The 26,316-nt window shown below is 33.6% G+C and overlaps 1 protein-coding gene across 1 annotated transcript in view; it reads right to left on the bottom strand.

The window, feature by feature from the left end:
- Window positions 1–20,194, bottom strand: part of LOC131160603 (protein ACTIVITY OF BC1 COMPLEX KINASE 8, chloroplastic) — a 71,640-nt gene extending 51,446 nt beyond the window's left edge. Inside the window, exons 1-3 of the mRNA XM_058116437.1 lie at window positions 19,514–20,194; window positions 15,317–15,452; window positions 2,763–2,929 (exon numbers count right to left, since the gene is read on the bottom strand). Coding sequence (XP_057972420.1) covers window positions 2,763–2,929; window positions 15,317–15,452; window positions 19,514–20,038 — 828 coding nt within the window. The 5' untranslated portion in view covers window positions 20,039–20,194. The remainder of the gene's footprint in view (window positions 1–2,762; window positions 2,930–15,316; window positions 15,453–19,513) is intronic.
- Between the last annotated feature and the right edge of the window lie 6,122 nt (window positions 20,195–26,316).

Below are 26,316 nucleotides of genomic sequence, written 5' to 3'. Positions count from 1 at the left end.
TAATAATTTTATTAAGGAAAATTAACTAATTATATGGTTTGCTAATGTGTTCAATTGTATAAGTTGTCACTATATTATTGGGTTAGTCTATGGATGACGGGATCCACTGACTCTACCCCATAATCTCTCCAAAACCAGACCTGCTATTCCCCTCCTTTTCAAAGCTCACCTTGTCACAAGCCTCACCACTCCTAATCCGCTGAAATAACTTCTGGGCATACATAACTGTACAGCAACTTCACTTGTACATTGGGCCCTTGGAACATGGTCCTGTGAGTAGGAAACAATCCCATTCTGTCCCGTCAAAATCTCTTGTGCATAAGAGATCTCAAATACCCTTAAAAGCTCCCTTAAGAGCACAACAAATTGCAAATGGCCCAGATCTCCCTTAAAAGCCCCTGGCTTATTTCCCAATAATTGGGCCATATGAATTGTGATGCTATGAAAGTCCAGCCCACTCAAAGCCCACTCCACTCTCCAGTGCCTTCATGACGTCCCCTTCCAAACCTAGTTCCACTGAGAACTATTGGACCACCAGCTGCTGCCACTCCAGCGCCCAACGGGAACCTCTACAATTTCCACATCACCATCCATCCTGCGCAGTCTCTAAACATGATTCCCTAAAGATTGAGCTACAATGTTACTCATCTTCTCCAAACCCACAATCGCCTGCAATTCTTGCAAAAACCTCCCCCAACCCTCCCTTCCTGACCTATAGCAATGAAGATTGCATAATGCTCACCCATAGTTACCAGAAAATGCTAACATCCTAGCAAACCACGTATTGAAATGAACATTCCAAAACATGGTACATTTTCACTCTGAAAATCCAATGTTTTTTAATTCAAATATATTTCAGAAAACATTTTTTATTATCATTTAAAAGTGGGGAATCAAGAGCGGGCCTTGGATCAATCGAAAGGTTGCTCCTTTGTAACCATTGGTGACAGGTTCGAGTCCAAAGAAACAGCCTCTCTGCATAAAAGCAGGGATACTGCGGCGTACATTGTCACAACCCTCCATCTACCCTCACAACGCGAGGAGCCTTGTGGCCTGGAGATGCCCTTTTAGTTAAAAGTGGGGAATCATCACATTTTAATTCTATTTTCTGTTATTATTAATATATTTCTCAACAGAAAATCTCTTCAAGATTTAGGAATACCTCAACCTTCTCTCCATAATATATAAATGTCATTGAACTTTTTTCACCAATATATCTAGTGTGCCCCTAATGTTCCACATTTTGGAGCATGCACCGCCCCACAATCCCATTCCCATTCCACAAACCAGAATGTTCCATGTTTTAGGTAACATTGCCCTCACCATTGGGCCATAGACCCAACTCCATAAAATTGCCTTTTCTGATTTGCTTTAATTGCTTCCCAAGATTTTACCTAGCCAAACTTCCTATAATGAGTAACACTTTCTCTTCAATACAAGCGAAGGAAACACTTGCATACCCATCTAGCAGCCAATAGAAAAATTCCAATCCATCAGCTGCAATTCTAAGTTTTCTCCTCCAAACGAATAAAACCCCTACAACAACCTTTTCCAATTGCAAATTAAAGGGCTTTCTTTCTATCTGCACCAATTTGTAGAGGTCGCATCCATGCCTATTTATGATCAAATCCATCAAACCAAATGGCATAAAACTAGAAGGGACTGTGCAAAAGCAATTGAGCAAAAGCAAGTGCGTGAAAGCAAGTAAAACAATCAAAAATTACAAAATAACCCCAATGTAATAAAACATGTATATATGTATATATATATATATAAATATGTATGTATATAAAAAAATAACCCCAAAGTAATTAAACACCAAAATGAAACCTGTTAAAGCTTAAAATACATTGTTGGCCATAACCTGAGAGCTTAAGCTTCTATGTAAAGTGGTCTAATACAGTATTAGAACAGGTTACCAGGAAGTCTTTTGCTCCAACCTAAGTAGACTTGTAGCCCACATATATTGTCTAGTGTTTAAAAATTATTGTATTCCCAGCAATGGGTGTTATCCATCATTTGTTTATCTCTCCACGTGCTATCGGGCTGCATGTGCAGAGGAGTATTAAAGCTTGATATGCATTGTTGGCTCACAACCTAATAGCTTAAGCTTTCAGTCTTTCAGATAAATGGTAATCTAACAAGACCCAAAATAACTAAAATATCCAAAAACAATCTGATGCAGGGGCAGCATGAAGGCTCTGCCATGAGAGAGATTAGAAGAAAAAGAAGAGAGAAAGGGAGGGAAAGGGAGGAGAGAGGAGATACCAGGGGAAAACTCACGTTCAATCAACAATTCAAATTCATCAACGACTAACTTACGACATGGCCTTCACATACTATTTATAAGAAAGCCTAAACACATAAAATTACACACACACCCCTAAAACTACATGAATTACAAACATACCCCTACTTTACACAAATATTACAAACAACCCCCCAAAATACACATAATATTATACTAATTAAACTATATACATAATAAACTACTAATTAAACCCTACAATCCCTTAACCCAAGTCTTCTTAATTATTCTCCAACATGACTCTTCCCAAGATCTTGCTTCTTGTGTCCTACATCACAACCCCATATTAAGTAAAATTTCTAAGATATCCAGATTTGCCAAACAAAACAAATCACTAATTTCTAAATATTCAAGATGAATATGATCGCATAGAAATTTCCACAGGCAGTCCCCATCACAAGCATACAATGGTATAAAAAACACATGAACAATACAATATAATAATCATTCTGACCTGAAGTTCGGATAACTGATCAACAAATTCTTGAGGAAGAATGTCCACCCTTGTGGAGAATTGCTGACCAATTTTAATGAATGTAGGACCTAGTCTCAATATACTTTCCTTCAACCACACGGCAAGGTCTTTTCGCCTTTGAACTTTCTTCTCTTCTGTCATTCCTCCTGAAATCAAATGAACATAAAAGAACAACAAAAATGTCAATTGTTGATATTGCTCTTGTCATATGCCCAAAGACATAAGGCAATATCAATTGTCCAATAAAAGGGCATCCCCAGGCCATAAGGCTCCCCGCTTTGCAAGGGTAAGGGAAGGGTCGCCACAGTGTACACAGCCTTTGCCCTACTTTTTTGTAGAGAGGTTGTTTCCTTGGACTCGAACCCATGACCAACTAGTCACAAAGGAGCAACCTTACCATTGATCCAAGGCCCGCCGTCCAATATCAATTATCCAATGATAAAATAAGAAAGAATAACAAGACCTTCTCATCATAACTATAACAAATAACTATTAGCCAACCATTTTCAACTTCACAAAGTCATCATTGTAATGCACTCCAGTTTATAGTAAAAATAAGAAACCAAGGCATGGCAGAGGTTCTTCTCTTTGGGGGGGGGGGGGGACAACAACAACCATCCCAACTGGATGACGATGGTGATAAAACATTTAATGAAAAAAAATTCTGGGAATGAGCTTTGCTGAAAGTCTGAAACATGATTTGTTGAGTCTTTTCTTTGAGATCACTTATGGTAGGACCTGTTATTTGATATGCATTTGTCTCAACCAGGAGTTTCAAGGAAAAATTTTATGACAATAAAAAGCAACTATGTGTGCTAATACAGTTAAAAGCATTGCCCTCTCCTTCAGAAAATCATAAAGTTTTGTTTAAACTGTCAAATTTCCAATTGTCTTTTCTTCGGCTATTTTCTATCCACTATTTTAAATAGAGTTCTTATAGATTCTTCTTTCACCAGAAACCCAAACAGATCTAACAAATGAATTAGTTGTATAATAAGTGTTATAAAGGGATGAGAACCACACAATTGCATACACAAATTTTTTACTATTGTACATTCTATGTTCACCACACAATTGCATACACAAATTTTTGACTATCATACATTCTATGTTCTAAATTCTTTTTTAGAAAAAGAAGAAACTTTATTAGAACAAAAGAAAATTACAATACATTCCGCATTGTATTAATTTTCAATTTTCAAAAATTTATAAATATTTTGTTTCAGTTGCCAAATTAGAAATCTAAATTTTATACAACAAATAAGTTGATTCATCGGATCCTAAGAAATAGCATGAGATAAGGGATGAACAATGACAATGATGTTATTTTCGTTCAATAATTTAGGAAGAAATCCACAAAGTATATGTTACCAATACAACAAGAAACCATTATCTTAAAATTTTCAATGAAATGCTCAATCGGAACGGGAGCAAATATTCCAACAATAGACACTAGAACAACTTGCCTTGGTTATGACGGTTGGGTTCATTTCAATTTTGGGCTTGATCAAGACTGCCAGAAATTTTTTTTGGATAAGTAAGGATGACTGTATATATTTGTATTGGAGGAGCAACAAGGGGGCGCTCAACCCAAAAACAAACAGTGCAGAATAAGAGATCAAAAAATACCAAGCAATCAGTGAATTCAAAAGTAAAATTTCCTGAGATCAAAAAACACAAAGTGAGAGAGACTGTAGTTTTTAGTTTCTGCACAGGTAATCCTTGTCCTCCAAATGCTCCTTTTTTCTGTTTCTTTCACACCACAAATTCCACAAAATGCAGTGAGGAATTTTCATCCAGAAATCCCTTGCACTGCCTTGAGTACCAGAGCCTCAGGCATTAGCCACACACTGCTATACACCAGTCTCCACAGCTCTCCAAGAAGAGACTGCACGACACATTCATCAGGGGAAAGAAGCAGAACCAACCCATCAACTGTAAAATATTAATAAAATACCAAAGAAAGCACATTGGATTTAGAATAAACTAAAAATAAGAATTAAAATGATAGGATGGCAGTTTAAACTGAAACTGACATATTTAGAATGTGGTCCTTCAAAATCAAACTTTTAACCTTTGGAGAGGAATTTCTATCATAGGATTTTCATTTTTTGAATCTCAATGAGAATCAAGCAGATAAGCTTGTTAGTTTGAAAGTTTTTCTTCATTCTTTTGTTCCTCATCCTAAGTATTGATACTTGAACTTTGCAAAGGGAGAATTCTGGTATCTTTCCTTCAAGATCTTTTTTGTTTCCATTGTTGAAACCCCCCAAAACTTCTTTTTTTAATATTGAGATTGGAAAAAGTAATTTGGATGGCTAGGGTTGCCTCTAAAAATAAGGCAGTCACTAGACTTTGGTTATTAAAATAATTAGTTCTAATGATACTTATTAAAAAGTGAATTTAGGGGAAACTGTTTCCACTTAACAGCCTTTAAATCGAGGATAGGCTCTTCATAACTGGTGTTGTTTGATTGGGCTCTGATTCACCCCTTTGATGATTTGGTCAGCACCAAAGTTTTAACCCATTTTGACACATTTGCCTCCTAGAAAACCCAAATTACATACAAAATTCCCAACCCTCGTGCACTCTGCTCTTTTCTCCTCTTCGTGGAAGAGCCTGCACACAACTACACAACCTCCCTGTGCACAGCATCCCTACTATCAAAGAGGACATATTTCCTTGCACAAACAAAAGGTTCAAAGCAATTGAAGCAGAACCAAGCTTTTAAGTCCCACTAGGCAGGGTCAGTTACATGAATCCTTTTCCACCAATTTACATGATATTGGGCGATTTCCTTTGACAATTTGAATGCTATTAAATCCTTACCATCTCACATCAAGTTATTTAGGCCTATCCCTACCTCTTCTACTTCCAAAAGGGTAACTAACTCACTCCTCCTCACTGGTGCACTATTTTCCCAAACCATCTCCGCCACCTCTCCCTTATCTTCACCTAAACTAAGTTATCATGAATGTGTTCATTTTTTAATTCATATTTTAAAATTATACCACTTTTCCACCTTAACATTCTCATTTCAGCAACTTTTACCAATTGGATAAATTGTTTCTTGGTTGCCAACATTCTGATTTGTATAGCATAACTATTATATTAAAGGTTCTCTACAATCAAACCACACACCCTAAACATTGCTCCATTTTACCCAACCTACTTTTAACTCAATGTATTACATCTTCTTCGGTTTCTCCTCTAGCATGCATAACAGATCCAAGATATTGAAATTTACTATTGCTATTAATTTCTTGACCATGTCTAATCTTCTCTCCCATATTCCTCCCATGATAATTGAAACACACTTCAATATTCTATCTTATTTCTTCTTATCTTAAAGCATCTAGATTTTAAAGCTTCTCTATGTAATTCTAAGATGCATTCTATTCCATCTAGTTTCATCGATTAAGATAACATCATCAGCTAAACAACATACAACATGGAACCTTGTTTTGGATACTCCAAGTAAGTTCATTCATCACTACTGCTAAAAGATAAGGGCGTAAAATTGACCCTTGAAGTACACCCATTGTGATTGGAACCTCATTAGACTCCCCACCTGGGGTCCTAAAACTACTCATTATCGATAGTACGTTTCCTTACTGACGTCGATATACCTACTACATACTCCCTTTTTCTAGACCCCACCATAGATTTCAACAAGTACACTATCATAGGCTTTCTCTAAATTAATAAAAACCATGTGCAAGTCCCTCTACTTTTCCCTTAACTTTTCCATTAATCTTCTTAATAGATATATAGCTTCTATAGTTGATCTCCCATGCACAAAACCAAATTAATTTTCTAAAAACCTTGTTTCTAACCTCAGTCTTTGTTCAATTACCCCTTCCCGATGTTTCATTGAATGATTCATAACTTTAATTGCATGATAGTTATTAAAATTTTAATTATCTCTAATATTTTAAAATTTAATATATAGGTATGAAGTGTTTTTATTCCACTCATCAGGCATTTTCTTAGTTCTTATAATCATGTTAAATAAATTAGTTAACCAAATAATTCTATTATTCACTAAGCATTTCCAAACTTCACTTGGGATGCCATCTAGTCATACAACTTTTCCATTTTCCATCTTTCTTAATGCATGCTTAACTACACTAACCATTTCAAAAATAAATCTCAAGTTTTTAGGCTTTTTCCTCATTTTTCAATTCTAGCGTTAAGCCTTCTACTCATGGTTCGAAATCGCGGTCGCGGGTAACGTCGCGAAACGGTCGTGGGTCGCGGGAGACGCGGGTGTTACGTAACGGGAAGCGGGCGTAACGGTCGTGAATTTTTTTCACGCATGCACAACCATGCGAAAATTAAAAAATAAGCATGAAATCCATTAATACATGATTTTTAATGAATTTTGAAGGCTTTCATTCAACCTACAAATGCTTTTTAATAGGCATTATGATTTTTATATTAATTTTAGTGCGCTGTTTACAAAAAAAAGCATATTTTTTATAGTTTACATTACTTTAATGAGTAAAAAGATGTAGAAATGTAAGAATCAATTAATTTAAGTCATAAAGTTACTAAAAATGAATCAATACTCAATAGACTTAATACTCAATATACACATTACACATACATGAATTTAAAAGTGATTAATATCAAATATCAATAAATAATTGAAAATACATAAATACAATATTACAAATTTATAATATAACACATGTCACCACCAAAAAGAATGACGTGGAGGGTCTTCATAATTTGCATCTGTATCTTGAGATTGGGATGGAAAATTATCTCCCCATCCTTGTGGAAATACATAGTTGAATGAACCCAAGTTTGCATCATTTTGTTGTTGCTCTTGAAAATGTACTGGTGATGAAAATTCTCCTGAATAATGTCTATAAGTTGGGGCAGGGGCTGGCTCTGGGTAGTGTGTAGAAGAAGACTCACTAGAACCTGAGATTCCTAATCCACTGGGATAAAAATGTGAGTCACGAGATGCATAATGTGGATATGCTGGATGAGATCCATATGATTGTGATGATGAACCATCTAAACCAAAGTCGCCAAAACTACGAACCACACCATATGAATCTTCAGTAGAATCGCTAGGGTCACCACGAGCACTCCTCCTTCTCCTGGGTTGTGAAGATTGGTTCCCTGGAGGAATACCCAAGTCATAATTTTCAGGTATGTCATGTAGTCCATAAGGATCAGAAGGATATATATCTCTTCCAAATGATGTCCCTGTATCATATCCATAATTATATTCTACACCGCCGCCTCCACCACCACCACTGCCACCCCCCCCCCCCAACCCCAGCTCCAGCACCACTATTACCATCATCATCACTTGGTGGGCTCAAACCAAGATTGTCATCACTTTGTGTACGTTCAGGGCTTGAACCTGAATCATCATGCGCGTTTATTGGTGGTTGATCACCTCCTTCTGTAGTACCACCAACCTCTTCATTTAACCAATTTGAATTGTCCTGACCGTCGAGTAGTGGTGTCTCTCTCTCCTCTAACCATTGACTTAAAGGATCATCTTCTTCGAAAATGTAGTCCAAATTGATAGGATTGAAACCCTCTTCAATTTCTCGTTGGCTTCTTCTCATTGTACGTCTTAACTTTAACCTCATGTTGTAATGTACGAAAAACAAGTTTTTGTAGTCTCATGTACTTTAATCTATTTCTTGTTTTCGTATGGATGAGGCTAAAGGTGCTCCAATTACGCTCACAGTTCGAAGCTGATGTGGTCTGGCTAAGAACTCTAATTGCTATTCTTTGGAGCTCAGGAGCACACAAGCCATAATGAATCCACCATTCAGCTGCATGAATAATTAAAAAGAGTTTTATGTTAGTATAGCGTATTTCAAAAGTCAAATTTGAACACAAAGAGAGAAAATAGAGTAATTCTCCATTATTTAGCTATATAGCCATATTTACCAGGATTGTTTGTTTCACTGCCCTTTGAGCCAACGGGGTTCCAAAAGTCTCCTGCCTATCTCGATATAGCAACAACTAAAAATGATGATTGTGAAATATAATTAATTAATTAGATGTATTAATAATTATTCTTGAAAGTATTACAGAATACTAGAACAATTCATTATTCAATTTAATGGAACCATTACTTACTTGATTAATAGCCCGAATTTGAGTATCTATATCGGGTACCAACTTGCTTATCACTTTTTTAACTCCATCCATGACTTCTCTAGCAACTTCAGGAGAGGGTGGGGCACCATAAAGAAATTGTGGGTTCAAAAAATACCCTACAATTAAATTTAGAAACATATTAATCAATAGTTTTCTAATGCAACTATGCATAATTTAAAAGTTAAAATAATAAGAAATTGTATTTGATTTACACTTACCAGCAGCGTGCAAATCTTGGTGCAACTGAAAACTCCACCGGTTGTCAATAATTTTCCAATAGTCTTTGTAAAACCGGCAATCTTTTTGAATGGCCAACTTCGCCCTATCAATTGCCTCGTATATGAAGCCCATGGTTGGTTTTTCATCACCATCAACCAATTTAAGAACTTTCACCAAGGGTTCTTGCACTTTAATTATATCAGAGGCCTTTTGCCAAAACTCTTTGCCTAAGATAATTTTCTTTGAATCATATGCTGGGCCTGATTTTGCCATTCCAAACCTTGAGTTTTTCCAAGCATCAGATGTAAACATTTCCCTTAGTGCTTGTTTATGCCTGACAATAGTCTCCAAAACAATGAAATTTGTGGCAAATCGAGTGATGGCAGGGCGAAGTAACTCTCTATTATTTGTGAATTTCTTCATGAAATTCACTGTCCATGTGTGGTTGTAAATAAATGAGGTTATTGTTCTTGCATCTTCTAAGACCTTCTTCACGTTACTTTTCTTACCAATATCTTCAAGAATAAGGTCTATGCAATGAGCTGCACATGCTGTCCAATAGAGATTGGGCCTCTTCTGCATTAATAATTTTCCTCCTGCCTTCATTGCAGCTTCATTATCAGTCACTACTTGGACAACATTCTCCTCTCCAATTTCTTCAACCACCTCATCCATTAATCTGAAATCAAATTATATATTCAATAATTACTACTATTTAATTAAAAACATGCAAGTCCATAATACTATTTGCATATACAATTAAAATTAGAAAATTACCTGAAATAATATTCAGCTGTTCTGCTTGACACATCAGAGGCATCAACTGATTTATGAAACACGGTGCCTCTATCGCAATAAACTAAAAAGTTTATAATGTGTTTTCTAGTTGGTCCTGACCAACCATCACACATAAGTGTTACACCTCTTTCCTTCCAAATTCCAGCAAAAGAAGCTATATAATTTTTCATTTCTTGATACTCTTGCTCCAAATAAATTTCAGATATCTCATAGGGTGATGGGCCCTTCACCCCCTTTCCAACCTCTGCAGCAATATCAAGCATAGGCTGCATAAATGGAGAGTCAGCTACATTCGCTGGAATCCGATTATAAATTAGGAATTTTCCAACCGCTTTTCCTAATTTACTTCTTAAACCTTTCAGTAACTTTGTGTTGAGTTTTGGTTGTTTCGCACTCTTGCTTCTTTCTAAAATAGGATCCATTGCCTTTAGTCTAGCTTCAGGGGCATCAGGATTGATCCATTGTCGTCCACTACCTCCAGCTTCTCGACCACTATAAGATCGAGCTCCTGCTCTATTGAAACCACTGGTAGCACCACTTCCAGAGCCACCTCCCTGTTCATAAATATTACCCCTTCCAGTTGTTCTTGCTCGAAATCTTTGTCTATCTTCCCATTGTTGTTGTGATCGCATGCTTTCTTGTCGAGCAAATCTCATACTTTCTTCTTCCAAGTCTTCTTCATCGCTCAAATTCTCAAAATCTCCTCTAATTTGGGCTTCTGCTTCTTCTTGCCTTTTTTGTTTATCTTTTTTCTTCTCAGCATACTGTTGTAGATGTTTCATCATTTGTTCTCTTACTTGTGTGGTCACATTTGAGCATCCAGCTACTTGACCCTTTTTATGTGTCAAGTGTTGTTTCAAGCGTGTAATGCCCCCTTTGATTATCTTCCCACATAACTTACACATAATAACATGTCTATTACCGTCTACCGCAGTACCAAAATGCCATCCAATATTTTCACTAGGTAAGTTTTCATTTCCTCTATCACGTGACATATTGATAGACTTAATTTGATGATCTCTACACAAAATATAAAGAAAATACAAAGTTACAACTTACAACCTTCCTACAATGACAGGAATAATATAATTAGTAATTTAGTAAATATTAAATAATAAGTACTAAATAGTCCTAATTTTAAATACTTATTACGTAAAAATAAGTATAATATTTGATTAAAAATAATAAGTAATGTTTATTATTTTTATATTTAAATAAACAAAATTATAAAATATTAGATATTTTATTACAAAAAAATATATTCCTTTATCTTTAAAAAGATATTTTCATTATTTTTTATAGCTTGATTTTATTTTCATTTATAACTATAAGAAATTAACAGGTGAAAAAGATTTTTACTCTACTTTCATATACATCATAGCATCACAAATAGAGATCCATACATTACAAATTGACTATTTAATTTTTTAAACATTTTCTCAGTATATGGATTAAAATTAAATTTTTCTACAAATTCCAGTAGTAATTAGTAAAAATCAAATTTATTAATGTATTAACTATTAGATTAATTTTTTTTATTAAGTTATTAATTTTTACTTTATTTGATAACTAAAAACAAAAAATAGATGTAAACATTTATTTTACCTAATTTTAAATTTAAGGTCAAATAATGTTTTAAAACTTAAAAAATATTAATAAACAGGGTCAACCTACTCAAGAAATGGCAAGTAGATACACATGTAACATAAAATGGGTGACATATGTTATTTAATTTTTTTTTCTTTTATAATATGAATATTATTTAATATTTTTTCAATAGATGGGAGTGAATATGATATCTTCTTTATCAAAATGACCACTTTATCCAGCTGACATAAATAGTATGTTAGCCAATTGGTGCCATGAATTAATTTTATTTCTATAAGTTTGGCAAATCCTAAGACTAAATATTATAATAATTGTGTAGAGTATTCCTTGGAATTCTTTAAGAATGGTGAAAAATAGAGCTCAATTAAGCCTAGATAATATAAAATGCCATCACATGGATGTCTTGTGTACATACATTATTTTAATGCTTTGTTTAGATGGTGAATGCAGTAGTGGATTATTGATATTCAAATATTATTATAAAAAAGGCTTCAATTATTATTGGTAAATATTAATTATTTACTAACCTTAAAAAATATTAATTATATAATATTAATAATTGCTTGCTATGTCATGGAATTAATTTTCATAATTATCTTTCAAAAAATATAATACAATTAAAATATTTATAAATTAAGAAAATTTTATTTTACATAATTATTAATGATTTCTAATTTTTTACTTTATTAAATTACTTTTTTTTTAATTCAATTTAACAAACCTATTTTACAACAAAATATAATTTAAAAAAATAAACAGAATGAAAAGGGTTGTGGTATAACAAAATATAATTTAAAAAACAAAAAAAACATAATGAAAAGTGCTGTGGGTGTTAGAGTGTCTCATACGCTGAGGCCTGTAGTCGAGTCAGACCGAGAGAGGGGAGGGATTCGAGGGAACTCAGAGGAGCCTCGAACAGTCGAAGGAGCGAAGCACAAAGCAGCGAGCCAGCGATGACTCCAAGCTCCGAGCCTCCGAAGCTGAAATCGAGAGGCTGGCTGGTGCGACTACGACGACTGGCGGAGGAAGGTGCCGACTGCGACGACTGGCGGAGCTGCTGCAGACCTTTCGCCGTCGCCGATGACTCGCCAAGTTGCTGGAACTGGAAGCCTGGAACTGCAAGTCTGCAATTCTGAGTAGATCTGCTCGGTAGCCTCGGTGTGCTCACTCTCAGGCTTCGAAGCCTTCTTATTGCCGAAGGCCAACAAATTTTCAAGGTCAGTTTGTAACTTTCCTTTTTAGCCTTTGAATGGCAGATGGGTGTGGGGACTGGGGAGAGGGGGAAAGCAGCGTTGCTGCCTGCTGCCCTTCAGCGAATATGCTACCTGTCGGCCATGTAACGGTCCGTAATGGACGTTACGACATGTAACGTTGGAGTATCGGCCGTTACGTGCCGTTACGCCTACGTAACGGCCGTTATTTAAAACCATGCTTCTACTTGGTTTTCAATAAATAGCATATTAAAGTAACTTTGTCATCTTCATTACATGTCATCCACTTTTTTATACATTTTATATTACCTAAATCTTTGCTCTTTCTTTCTCCAACTCTAACAAGTTTAAATGTCTCTTTTCCCTTCTATATACATTTCAACGTTTTCTTTGTTTCTATATTTTTGCCATGTCATAAACAAAATTCTTTTGTCTTCACAGCTTTTTGGACATCTTGATCCCACTACCAACTCTCTTTACTAGCCAAGAATCTTTCTACGGATTTGCCTAATCTCTCTTGCTATCTTTTTAGTAGATCTAGCTATCTTACTACAAAGAGAGTTCGTGTCTATGCTATCCCATTTGTCCTATCACCATATTTGATCATTTTATCTTTGAATTTTATTATATTTTCTTCCTTTAGGTTCCACCACCTAGTTCTCTTATATTGATTCATAAAACCCTCTCTCTTCCATCTTTTATGCATGTATCTTATGTTGTGTAGTTCAACTTTCACCATAATGTTACAATAGTTACATGATAAACAATCTATCGTCCTAGTTAAGGAAAAATAAATTTGATTTCAATTTTGTCAATTTTGAAGTTTATTAAGTGTTATTTTCTCTTCTTTAAGCATGTATTCATTGACATAAGATCGTATGATGTGGCAAAATTTGAAATTATATCACCAGACTGGTTTTTATCTCCATGCCCATGTCCTCCATATATCCTCCCACAACGTTCTTTCAATATGCCCATTCAAATGTGCTACTAAAAAAATTTTCTCATTTCCTAATATCCACTATATAATATTATCTTTTAGGTTTTGGTCTACAACGATTCCTACCCAATTCTTAAGGGATTTTTTTCCTAGCATACTAAAGTCTAAATCCTCATTTTCCAATTTCTCTACTTATTTCCCTTACCCACTTTCTCCAAGATTTTACCGTAAGTGTCTCCATATTCCAAGTTACTAGTCTAGCCCTAGTCTTATGAACTAACTTCTTTACCTACTCATGTCCAAAATGATGTGGGAACCCATTGCATATTTGACACTATACCCAAGAAACAACTTCAAGCGCAACACTCGAGTAGTACAAGTGCTACATTTCGCTCAAATAATAAAAAAGGATTCATATCATAGAGAACTGACAAGTTTTACGCTGATTGATAGAGATTTGTGTGCGTGTATCCATCTAAGCTAGTGGTGTCAAATGGATGTGGGAAGTTGGAGAAGAGCATAAGATCATGGCAGTGACTAAAAAATATTTTTACTTTTTATAATAAAAAAAATATCATGTCTACTAATCCAAAACATAGATAAAATAGTTTTATTTTTTATAATATTTTTTATACAAATATTTTATGCTTATTCTGCAATATTTTTGACATAAAGTAAATATTTTGTGTTTATAATAATATTTCTATTTTTTAGAACATTTGCGTCAAAAGAAAATGTCTAACTAATATTTTTATATCTCATACTTGAGAGACATATTTTTGCCATAACAATAAACTATTTTGATTTCTAAGAATGTCTCTTATTTTTAACAAATAGTTTTGCTCTTGATAATGCAAAAGTTTAAAACAAGAATAACACATATATTTAACAAACAATTGAAATAATTCAGCATTGGTTCTAGCTATACTCAAAACCCAATTCACACATTCAGATTGTTGTTGTTGTTGTTTGTTGTAAAAAAATAAATAAATATTTTGACCAAATAGAAAACTTGAACCTCTTGACAAGGGCAGATTGCACGTCTCCACTGTATTTAGGCAGGTTTTGTGGTTTCCCTATTATGTTTGGCTTCACCAACCAACTGGCTTTCAACATTACAAGAAGTCAATTTTTTGTTTTATTTCTTGATATTTCATTGGTTCACCAGTACCTCATAACAGGTTTCCAGAAAAATAAATCATAGTTATTTATTTTCTCTTGACATCCATCATGCTAAGTCTAAGAATTAACTAGGCCTAACAATATTCTCTGACTCATAATAGGGCAGAAATGATAACAACTGTTGTTAGATGTTATAGCAATGTGTCTTTATCATTTTAATAACTCCAGCTTGAAGGCAATATTCTACACTTAAGGAGCACTCAGAAATGCTCAATTTCAAAACCGACGCATGAATAATAACTGCCTTCTCTCTGTAATTTGGTGCCTAATCAAACATATTGTAAACGTGCACGATTATTATGACAAATTAACAATCATCAAATATAAAGGACGAAAGTTAGAAACCACGTATAATAGAAACACTTCATCATGATCAACCACTCCAATTTATCACAGGCGACATTTTTCCCTTTTCAATTTAAGAAGAAGTGACTAACCTCGATAAGAAAATTTCTGATTGTTCAACCAAGCCTTGAAGACAAATGATAAAACAAAACCCCATATTTCCAAAGTCCTTTGAATTGTTGAATACGTTTTGAATTTATTCCACCGCCCCCCAGGTGCAACAGAAACCTACAAAACCCACACACTGCTATAAAATGATGGTACTATCTATACAAGTGTAATAACGAACATACTTTTACACATATAGTGAAAAATAAAACAACCAAAGGAAAAGGGAAGTCATCCGATTCAGAGTTCAAAAGCATATGCATGAACTATATAATACTCCTAAAAGGCAAAACAAGGCATTTGGGTAGTCCTTATGTGACAATGTTTAAAATTCCCATACTGTCCTTTAAGTGCTCCTCGTTTTGATTTGAAATTCCTTGTGTCCTTTAACGTTACAAAAAGAAATTACAAAATGTCCAAAATGCAACTAGTAAACCGTTCTATTTTATTAAAAAATTTCCACACGTGCCCAGATGATCGGAATGGTCACTTGAACATTTGTCTTCCCTCACACTCTCAAATCCTTCATTTTTCTTCCCCAACCCCCAACCCTCCACCTGATTGCATTGTTTCCCTTACCCTGAAAAAATGATGGATTTGAATAGCATACCTCAGAATTACAGTTACTGCACCAACGAGATTCTTGTTCCGTCATGATGACAACCACCCACCACCCCCCCCCCCCCAAAAAAAAAAGCTGCTCCAATGAATCCAACCTTTAACTCCTCATTCAAGCCTTTTGTCTCCCTCTTGAATCTTATCTCTTTTACTGCTATCAACCCAAATGATCTCCCACATTTACCAATTGAATTCTTCAATTATATGCACATCAACTATGTGCATTTATCATGCTTCCCCCAACACTGCATTTGGTTCACTTAATTACAAATTGAATTCGAAAATTTGATGCATTACCAGCTACCAATTATTCACTGTCAACTCAAGAATTCATCGTCATCTGGTAATGATTACCCTCTCTACGTATTTCCGTCGTTAAGCTCTTCCATATATGAGATTTTGCCCTACTTTTTTTTCTACACAATTTATGTTTAAGCATATGATCCCATATGGGTCCAATTTCCTGGTTTTTTCCCATGTGACAACATGATTGTTTTTTGAAATCTCTATTCCCTACTTAATGTGTCTTGTTTGCAACCACAAAAATTTGAACTTGACCACTTTTAAAAAGACTGATTCTTCTTATGTTTTCTGTCCTGCATTGTTTTATTTTTATAAGTTTAAATTTACTTTAAGAAAATTAAATTTTTGTAGGCAAAAAATTTTATTTTTTTTCCCTACTTTTAGAAATGATTTTATATATTTGAAGAAATGCTTGTGAGAGGATTAGATTATATTAATCTTTTTGATATTTGTACATACGTGAAGCGTCGTCCATTTCTTTTCATTTTTTTTTGATAAATAGTTTATATTTACATTAATATGTTTTTTTTTTTTAAATTACTAACTAAATGTTGTAATGTTTTTTGTGTTTCAACAAGATGGATATCTGGTAATTGTTCACTTAACATGAGAAGAAAGTTGTGCTATGAAATCTTCAAAAGAAACAAGAACAACATTTTACATTAGTTTTTTCAATCTGGTATCAAAAATTTTGGTTGTTGACCCTGCATTGGTTATTTCATAAGAGTTTTGGTTAAATCAAATAAAAACTTAATTCGAATCATTCATTAAAAGAAGGGGAGGGTAAGAGAGGGGGATAAATTCAAAAAGAAAAAAAAAAAGATTATTGACTAAGATAACAGAGGTTATGGGTTGATCCTCCTTAGGAGAAATGGTTGTTACTGTGTGACATGTTAGGGTTTGTTAGTTTGCTCTACATTTGATTTCGTAAATGTCCATCCCTTGATCATCCTTTGTCATTTTGGTTGGATTTTCATGTGTTGTACTATATTTTGTATTTTTTGTTGTGTATAGGCATCTTCTTAGGGTAGCATTGCAAAATGATTGCCACGTATTGTAATTTGAAGTAAATGTGACATTTACCAATTATTTACCATATTATGTTATTTTAAACCGTCCAATCCTTAAAACAATAAAACTTAAAAAAAAATTACAAAATTACGAGCAACAATACACCATGCTCAATTATAAGACTTTGATATTACCCAGACAAGCCCTTTGGACCCCCTGAGGCAACACCAAATCCCTCCAGATAAATCAAGGATTGATCATCGTGCAGAATTGAACGCGAGACCTCTTGTTACCAGGAAGTCTTACAGCCTGCCCATGTCCACTTGAGACAACACTTGCAGCGGAAATAAAAAATATTATTTATCACAGTTAAAAAACAGAGCATAGGCAGTCTAAAGACATAAGAGCGAATCAATGAACCAGTTGCTTTTCTCTTCAATATTCTCATTTTCTTATTGGTTCTACACATGTATCATTTACATATATTAAGTCTATATTTACTGTCCTCAAACATGCTTGTACAAAACAACAACATCAAAACCAAATCTTAATTCCCACTAGGTGGGATCGGCTATATGAATCATTTTCCGCCAATTTATGCGATCATGGACCATTTGTTTTGACAGATTCAGGGATATTCAATCTCTACTCACTATCTCCTCCCAAATTATTTTAGGTGTACCCCTACCCCTTCTACTACCCCTCACAGTAACTAACAAACTCTCCTCACTAGTGCACTATGTGGCCTACATTGCAAGTGTCCATACTATCTGAGTCGTTCCTACCTTATCTTATCTTCTATAGGAGTTACACCTAACTTACTGCAAGTATGTACATTCCTTAATTTATCTTTCAATGTTATACCACTCATCCATCTAAGCATTCAAATATGCTTAGAGTAGCTTAAATAATTGAATTTTGAATTAAATAAATATCTGATAAATTTATTTGACCACGTGCAAGTGCACAATTGCACTTACTAGTAATAATAACAATTAAAACAAATTGATAATTATAGAGCAAATTTCCAACTCTCATTCAACCAAGCTTTTCCTCATTGACTGGCATCTAAGGCGTAATCCAGAATACCTAGTCCCATCAATTATAAAATCTCCTAAATATTCTACCACTTAAATTGAAGTTTTTTTATCTTTACATGGAATCAAACTATAAACAATAAGAGAACTAAAAAAATTATAATAAGTCAACACTTCTGTTTTGCAGCACACTTAAACACCACATACTTTATCACTACTTGTCTTGAGTACTTGTATCACACACATGGTATGCACAATACGCATGAAGCTAGTAGTGATGAAAAGGCATGATATTTAGGCAGTAAATATAGAAATTCTGTAAAATCAATATAATCATTGTTATATTCACATGAGTATATAAAACTGAATTTAGGTCTCCAAAAATTTCAGCACAAATTCAATAAATGCCAATCCACCACCAAACTAGAACTGTACTCTGCCATTAGAGTTGCTTGGTTTAAGTATTTTCTAAAACTGCACCTATTCTTAACACTATCCTTCACTTTAAAATGGATAAAAAGTGGAAATTTTAACAAAATCAAAATTAACATTGAAACTTCGTCACTTTATTATACTGGCCTTGAGGACTAGTTTAAGAATTTGAACTGCCTCACATATGGGATCTATAGAAAATGAGCACTGGGGCCCAAGGCCGCCTAGGTTCAAGTATAAATATGTACTTGTATTCAACTACACATGCTACACCACATTTCAATGCCTTACCTTCACCTGTCTTCCCTCACCCCTATCATTTTTGTTTCTTGCATAACACAAATAATTCAGCATGAAAAATGCTAATTAACCCTAAATCTCAGATAAGAAAACAAGTGCTTATTATGTAAAGGGAAGAACCAAAAATGGAAAATATCAAGGATCCATTAGGATTAAGGGTTTTGCGAGGAAAAAAAAAAAAGGAAAAAGAAATAAGATGGAAATCAATTTCCCATTGTATATTCTGTCTCAAATACGATCAAGAATGAAAAATTATCCAAATGTGAACACAAATTCAGAAAAATCGAAGTTAATAAGTCTGTTCATTCACTCCGTGTATCTTATTTTCTTTCTCATTTTCCTTGATTACCAAACAAGAAAAAAGTAGATTCCTTCGCTATTTTCGTTTTTTCCTTTCCTTCATGTTTTCCAAATTCCAACTTCCAAACAAAGCCTAAATAAACACTTAAAACATAATAGTTCGGAAACATATATATATACCTCGAGCTGATCTGGCCCAGTTTTCTTAAACCACGCCTCCTCCTGCCCAATCTCCTCTATGGTCTTCTTCTTCGCATTGTCCTCTGCATCTGATTTAGGAACAACATCTGCCAGTTTCATAGCTGCACCATTCCCATTCGCAGTCAAATACTTCACCAAACTCCCATTACTCGCCCCATTCTCGCTCTCCACAACACTCAAACCATCGTTCGAGTAGCTCCCGACTGAGTCATTGTACTCGTAACCGCCGCCGCCGTCGCCAACGCCACTACCATTACTACTAGTACTAACTCCTCCGTTGCCTTTCAATTCAAAACCACCGACCACCACCTGATCGCTTCCTCTGTCTTTAAGGTTTATCCCCTCGTTCTGAACGGCTCTAATTGGACTCAAAATACAGAGACTGGACCTCGAGTTTAGATAGTTGAGTCCAGAGGGAGAAACTCTGGACAGTGGAACGCGAAGCCTGCGAGTAGTTCCTGGACGGAGAAAGGTGAATTCAGGCAAGAGCAGAGAACCCGCCATCACAAATGCTTTTCGCCGGAGAGTAGAACTGGAAGCATCAAACCCTAGCCATATATCATGGCGGTGCGGGTGGGAGAGTTGAAAGGTGGACTGGTAGTCCAGTGGCGGAAGAAGTATGCGGAGGTGAAGCAGACGAGGAGACGGCAGGACTGCAGAAGCATTAAAAAGGCAAACGAAAAGGGGGAACAAGGGGTGGCTGGTGAAGTGACACGTGGCGATTGAAAAGATAGTGCTGGCAGATTGCTTGGCTTCTCATTGGCTGAGAGGGCCAGGATAGTCCTTCTGTTCGCCATAAAGCATATTCGTCCTGTTGCGGATTTCGGATGATCCGCATTACGCAGGGCTCCACCTGTTTTAAATTCCTGGTCAGATCATAACCCGCCCAACCCAAATAAACCCGACCCAACCCGTTTCAGTTGAAGGGCATGAGATTAGGTATGGGGTCCACATCTTCGTAGGTCAGTGAGGTCACCTATCTGAAGTAGACTAGAGTAAAATTAAATAGTAAGTTTTAATTCTATTTTTAGTTTAAATAAAAAACAAACAAGATCATCTAAACCGTACACAACATTTTTTTATGAGCGAATTGTAAAGCCATAAAAGCGATTTATAATCAAAATTATTAGAATTGACAAGAGATTCGAGTTACTAATATATAAATTAAATTCATATCATGTCTATGATAAATCATAATACATTAATTTTTCTTATATCTAAAAATATGTAATATAAAAACTAATTAAATTGATTGAAATTAAGCATAAGCTTTTCAAATTTTGCATCAAATTATTCACAAGTAATATTTTCAAATTTAAAATAAACTTGAACTCGTATTTTTCTACTTTATAATTTGTTTGAATTCACAAAAATTTAAATTATAGTAAGAATTAAAGGGATTGCAAAGGACGATGATCTTTTTATCCCCTACCAAAAAGAGGATCTGAAGTCTTAATTCACGATGTGACAAAAATAATTTTTTAGTAATTATTTTAGAGATTAGCTAGTCAAATTAAATTGAATAATCAACTCTTAAGACGAAATAAAATTGATTTTTTTTACACATTATTTTATTTGCGTGTCTAACTTGTGCTTTTATTATAATACTTTTGTAATGAAATCATGAAATATGTAAATTGCATGTTTTAAAAAAATAAAAATAAAATTTAGCACACATGCCTTACTAATTCCTATCAAACAAGATAAACCAAAACTCGTTCCCTTTAATTATCATTGATTAGATTGTGAATTTAAAAGAAGATAAAATTATTTCATAAAATTATTCCCGTTATTCATTGCTGTCAAACAAAATTTGCCCATTTTCAATTCATTTAAAACATTTTCGAGTCATAACGTTTATTTCCTATTTTGGTGTCACTTGTTATTCGCTCGTATAAAATCGCTAATCAAAGTAGGACAAATCTATTCCCATTATTCATTATTGTCAAACAATATACGTCATTTTTTAATACATGTCTAAAAGCATTTGGTGCTTTTCTTTTGTTATTGCCGCTCATTAGTTTCCCATGTAGAGATACTAATCAATCTCCTCTATTATTATTCATGAGAGGTTGCATGAATTTTGGTAGATACATTCTAAATAAGATTCGTTATAAGGTGTCTCATTGCTGAACTCCCTTTATCATAATAATTTATATAATAGTCCATATATCTTTAAATGTCTAAAATTTAATACTAGCCAAAAAGTTTAGGCTACAAATGTCATCACAACTATAGCATATGTGTGATAAATCATATATGTTATTTTTTAAATTTAATACATAAGAAGCACAATCATAAATATTTTCTCTTGTTATAAGACATGTGGATCATTTATCAAATGCCTACATACTTTTATGCATTTTTTGCATAACATAACACTCTGGGGATAGTAAAGACTTTACTGTAAAGTGTTAATAGAATTAATGTATCTTTTAAGATTATTTTACTAATGTCTTATTTAATGTTTATCATCTTATAAATACTACACACATGTATACAAATAACCTAAGGTGCACCCTTTAAATCACGTATAGTATTGAACTTAGTATATAGTTTTTAGTCCCATATCGAAATGTTAGGATAACCCCACTGTAATACCCCCATCCCGAAAGGTCTGAGATATTTACTTTTTACCATTGATTTACAGTAGAAGTAAATAAACATAATTATTATTAAATCAGAGCGCTAATTAACCGTATTACAATAATTTATTTTCAAAAAATAAAAATTACACAATAAATAATCATCTGACATCATACTAATATTTCTAATAAATCATTTTTTTTCTATTCCGCCCGCATGCTTGATATGTCTGATTTTCAATATGCCTTTCAGAGTCATCTAAAATATAAAATATGATTAGGGAGACGATGCTCAATAAGTAAATAAGATTATTATTAGTGTGTGACCAAAATGAGCTTTTAAAAATTTCGTAAAACAATATTTAATACTATAACTTCAAAACTGTTTCTAAAATAAATGTAAATATAAAAATTTCTGCATAAAACTTTTACCATAAACTATAAACGTCAAATTTGATAACCATATACTGTGACCATTAAATTAAATTATTAACTTTAAAACTATAAGAAAATATTTAATTATATACATACATATACTTTTCCTTATACGTTTTCTTTAAATCGTCATTTAAGCACAAAATTAGCCATTTTCATATAAACATATATTTTTGCTTCAAATCATTAATAACTCTGTACACGTAATTAAATATGTATAAACATATATTGTAAAAACCACCATTAGGTCTGTTTGCCGTAAGTCATGTTTACTCCCCATAACTGGGTTGTGCGGTCCGAAAACTGGACTTAGCTGGTTGGCCGATAAAACTAAATCAACGTACGTAAACATTAAGTGAGATTTTCCTTATTAAATTATGGTCCAAACCAGGTGTACACTCAGGAGAAATCCATTAACATAAATAATCACTATGTAAACAGTGTAGGTCCACTCTGATCCGTTTAAACTTTAAGTTGCGGTACCGAGCATCTGTAACTTTGAATTTTCGTTACCATAAAAAGTTTTAAAATCATCTTATTATAATTTATACAATTTAAAATAATATCGTGAAAATCTCATATTTATTCATATTTTCATGAAAAAATGTAACGTAGAAGTAAACTCATCCTACACAATTTTTTTGTTAAAAATATATATAATTTTTTTTAATATAAAGAAATGCTGAAAATTTACCCAAGGGGATTAGAACATTTCTTAACTCAAAAATAAATGCAAGTATATTAAAAATAGAATCGGTATAATTAAATATGCGAAAAAAATAAACTCATGGAAATTTATAAAACTAACTGACATAATTGAAATTTACTTACAAAATAAATTCGGGTATATGAATTTTAAATGAAAATTTAACATAATCTAATTTACTTACAAATAAATTCAAGTATGAATTTTAATAATAGTCTAACATAATCAAATTTTACTTACAAATAAATTCGGGTATGAATTTTAAATAAAAAAAAAAACTAACATAATCAAATTTATTTACCTCTTATTTTACTTTACGCTATGAACACAGTGACTATCTTTAAGAAATGAGATCGTAAAGAGTGATTGAGCGAAAACTTACTTAAAAATTATCTCTCCATCACTAATTTTTTCACTGACTAATCCTTATCTTCATTTTAAAATTTTTATGAAAAATGAAGGTTTAGAGTTTCTTATTTATAGGAAAATTTTGGGGACGAAGTTCAATTTATAAAAGTGTGGGGAGAGGGATGAAATTATAATTTTTTTTTAAATTAAAAAATGGTCATGGGATGGGTTAAGTATGAGTTGAGTATGAGATGAGGATGAAGGTCATGTGGGAGTGCTTGCCACCATTCTCATTAAATAAATTTTTAATTAATTAATTAATTATTTTATTTTATTATTTTTTTAAAATTATTATTATCGTTATTATTACTTTTAAGTTATGTTTTAGTATTTATTTATTTATTTAAAAAAAATTAATTTTGAATTTCGAAAACTCATGTGGGCCCCACACAACTTCGAGACCCAAGTGGGTCATACGTAACTCCAATAGTTCTTATATGATTTTATGAGCCCTACATAACTCCGAGACTCATGTAGGCCCCACATATGATACTGATATTATTATTATCTTATTATGTATTTCTACAAATTATGTATGTAAAAACACCATTTTATATATATGTATTTATTTACGTGTACAAACAGTGTCTATCCTGTTTATCATATGAAATTCCATTTTGACGAGACCGACCTCCAATGAGCAACTGAGCCGCAATGGTCTTTGAGCATTCACTAAGACAAGGTATTTCTTAGGCATCAAATATGGAATCAATGATCCTACAGAAAAACACTTCTATATTGATATTAACTTAATGACCATTTTTATTATTTTATTATTATTGTGTTTTAATCGTATATGTATTTTTGGGTCATCACATTCTTCCATCCTTATAAAAATTTTGTTATCGAAATTTTCTAATTTAAAATGATTACTGCATAATTCGTTACGATATTTAAAAGAGTAAATTGATTAACGATTTGACTAAGTCTTATAATATATTAAGGGTCAATTTGGCGAAGTATTTTATATAATGATTCATCATTAAGATTGGCTATAATATTTGGATAACATTCAAAATAAATTGGTCCTTCAGCAATATTAGATTCTAACATGCCTAACAGGGAATCATTAAATTCATGATGTCTGGCATCACGAAGAACAACGCAAACTGGTTTGTTAAGTCCTGCTCTTGTTAAAGGAAATAGTCCTACTTGGACCATTCCGATATGAAGTCTATCATATTTTGATCTAAGTGATTCTAAGTCATCAATGCTAAAGAGTCTCTTTTGTTGTCTTGCTTCACAGGTTGTTAACGAAATTGATTTATTGATAATTTTGATAAAATATTCTTCATCTTTTTCTAATGAACATTTATGTTTGATAATTTGACTTTCTGTTTTAGTCATCTTCCAAATTTTATTTGAATCTTGACTTGGTAAACTTTTACCATTCCAATTTGATAATCTTCTTTCAATTTTGCCAAGTGATATTTGTAATTCTTTCTTATCAGACTTTTTGCTTGTTCCTACTTGTTCACTCTTTTCTTTTGCTAAGACTTTTCCTTTGTTTATAAAATTTTGAACTAGCTTATCCATCTTCTTTCTAGGGTTTTCTATTCTAGTTGTAGGTTTTGAGGTTTTTTTATCGGGAACGGCACCGGGACCACCCTAAAACGCACTCCTGGCAACAGCGAGCTGACCAACGAATTTTCACTGCCTCACCAACGCTTAGAGAAAATCAAAACATACAAGAATTATAGAAAACTTTTGAAAGTGCAATAAATAAAACTGGCTCTGATACCATAACTTGCAGGATCGTTCTCAAACAAATGAAAGTTTAAACAGTTGGCAAGCAAAAGGACATAAACATAATAAATAGCATAAATTGATTAAAAGAAATCTTCTCAAGATTTAAAGGATGACTAACCAGTTCTTACGAACTTGCTATTACTCTGAAATCTGACACGGATATCAGAAACAGAAACCTTTGAGCAATCTTTGAGAATTTTGATAAAAGAATATTTCTAAAACAGCAGCTTTTCTGATGCACAAGATCGGTCAAAGCCGCAGGTGCAGAGCATACTTATTTGAATAAAGAGATTTAATAAACAGCCACACTTGTATTAAATATTGTTAAAATTTTTACAAAAGAAGGAACTTACAGAAATTAAGAAGGATGGGAGAAGGGAAAAGTTGAGTAGAGCTCGAGGACTCAGGCTTTCTCTAAGAGAAATTAAACCCTCAACTTGGTGCGAGGAACAACTGAAGTTGAACCTTTTATTTATAGAAACTCAGGCTCGAACTTCACACAATTTGGAATCCGGGGAATTAAGTGCGGGTACTCATTGGGCCCCATCGACCACTTAAATGACACGGAATCCTTACAGGACAAACGAGCCGACACAACAAGACGAAATACTTTAAATAAAGGTGACAGCACATGGACGGCTGCATTTGTGTGGGGAGCCCACCACCTTTAATTAAAATATTTGACACAGACAAAAGAAATACAATCCTGGCCCTGAGTGGTGGACAGGTGTAAAAGGGTCAAAACAAAATAAATAATTTACAAAGCTGGGCCAAATGGCTAACAGCTGGAAATCTTGATAAGTCTTGATAAGATGACGCGATGGCCTGTCGCTGCTTTTCAAAGATGCCAAAGGGGTCATTGTCACGAATTATTTTGAACAAGTCTCATATGGATCATT

The sequence above is a fragment of the Malania oleifera genome, chromosome 7 (assembly GCF_029873635.1).
Source record: "Malania oleifera isolate guangnan ecotype guangnan chromosome 7, ASM2987363v1, whole genome shotgun sequence".
Lineage (NCBI taxonomy): Eukaryota > Viridiplantae > Streptophyta > Magnoliopsida > Santalales > Ximeniaceae > Malania > Malania oleifera.
The sequence above is the reverse complement of the archived record's forward strand: the minus strand, read 5'-3'. Positions and strand labels throughout refer to the sequence as shown.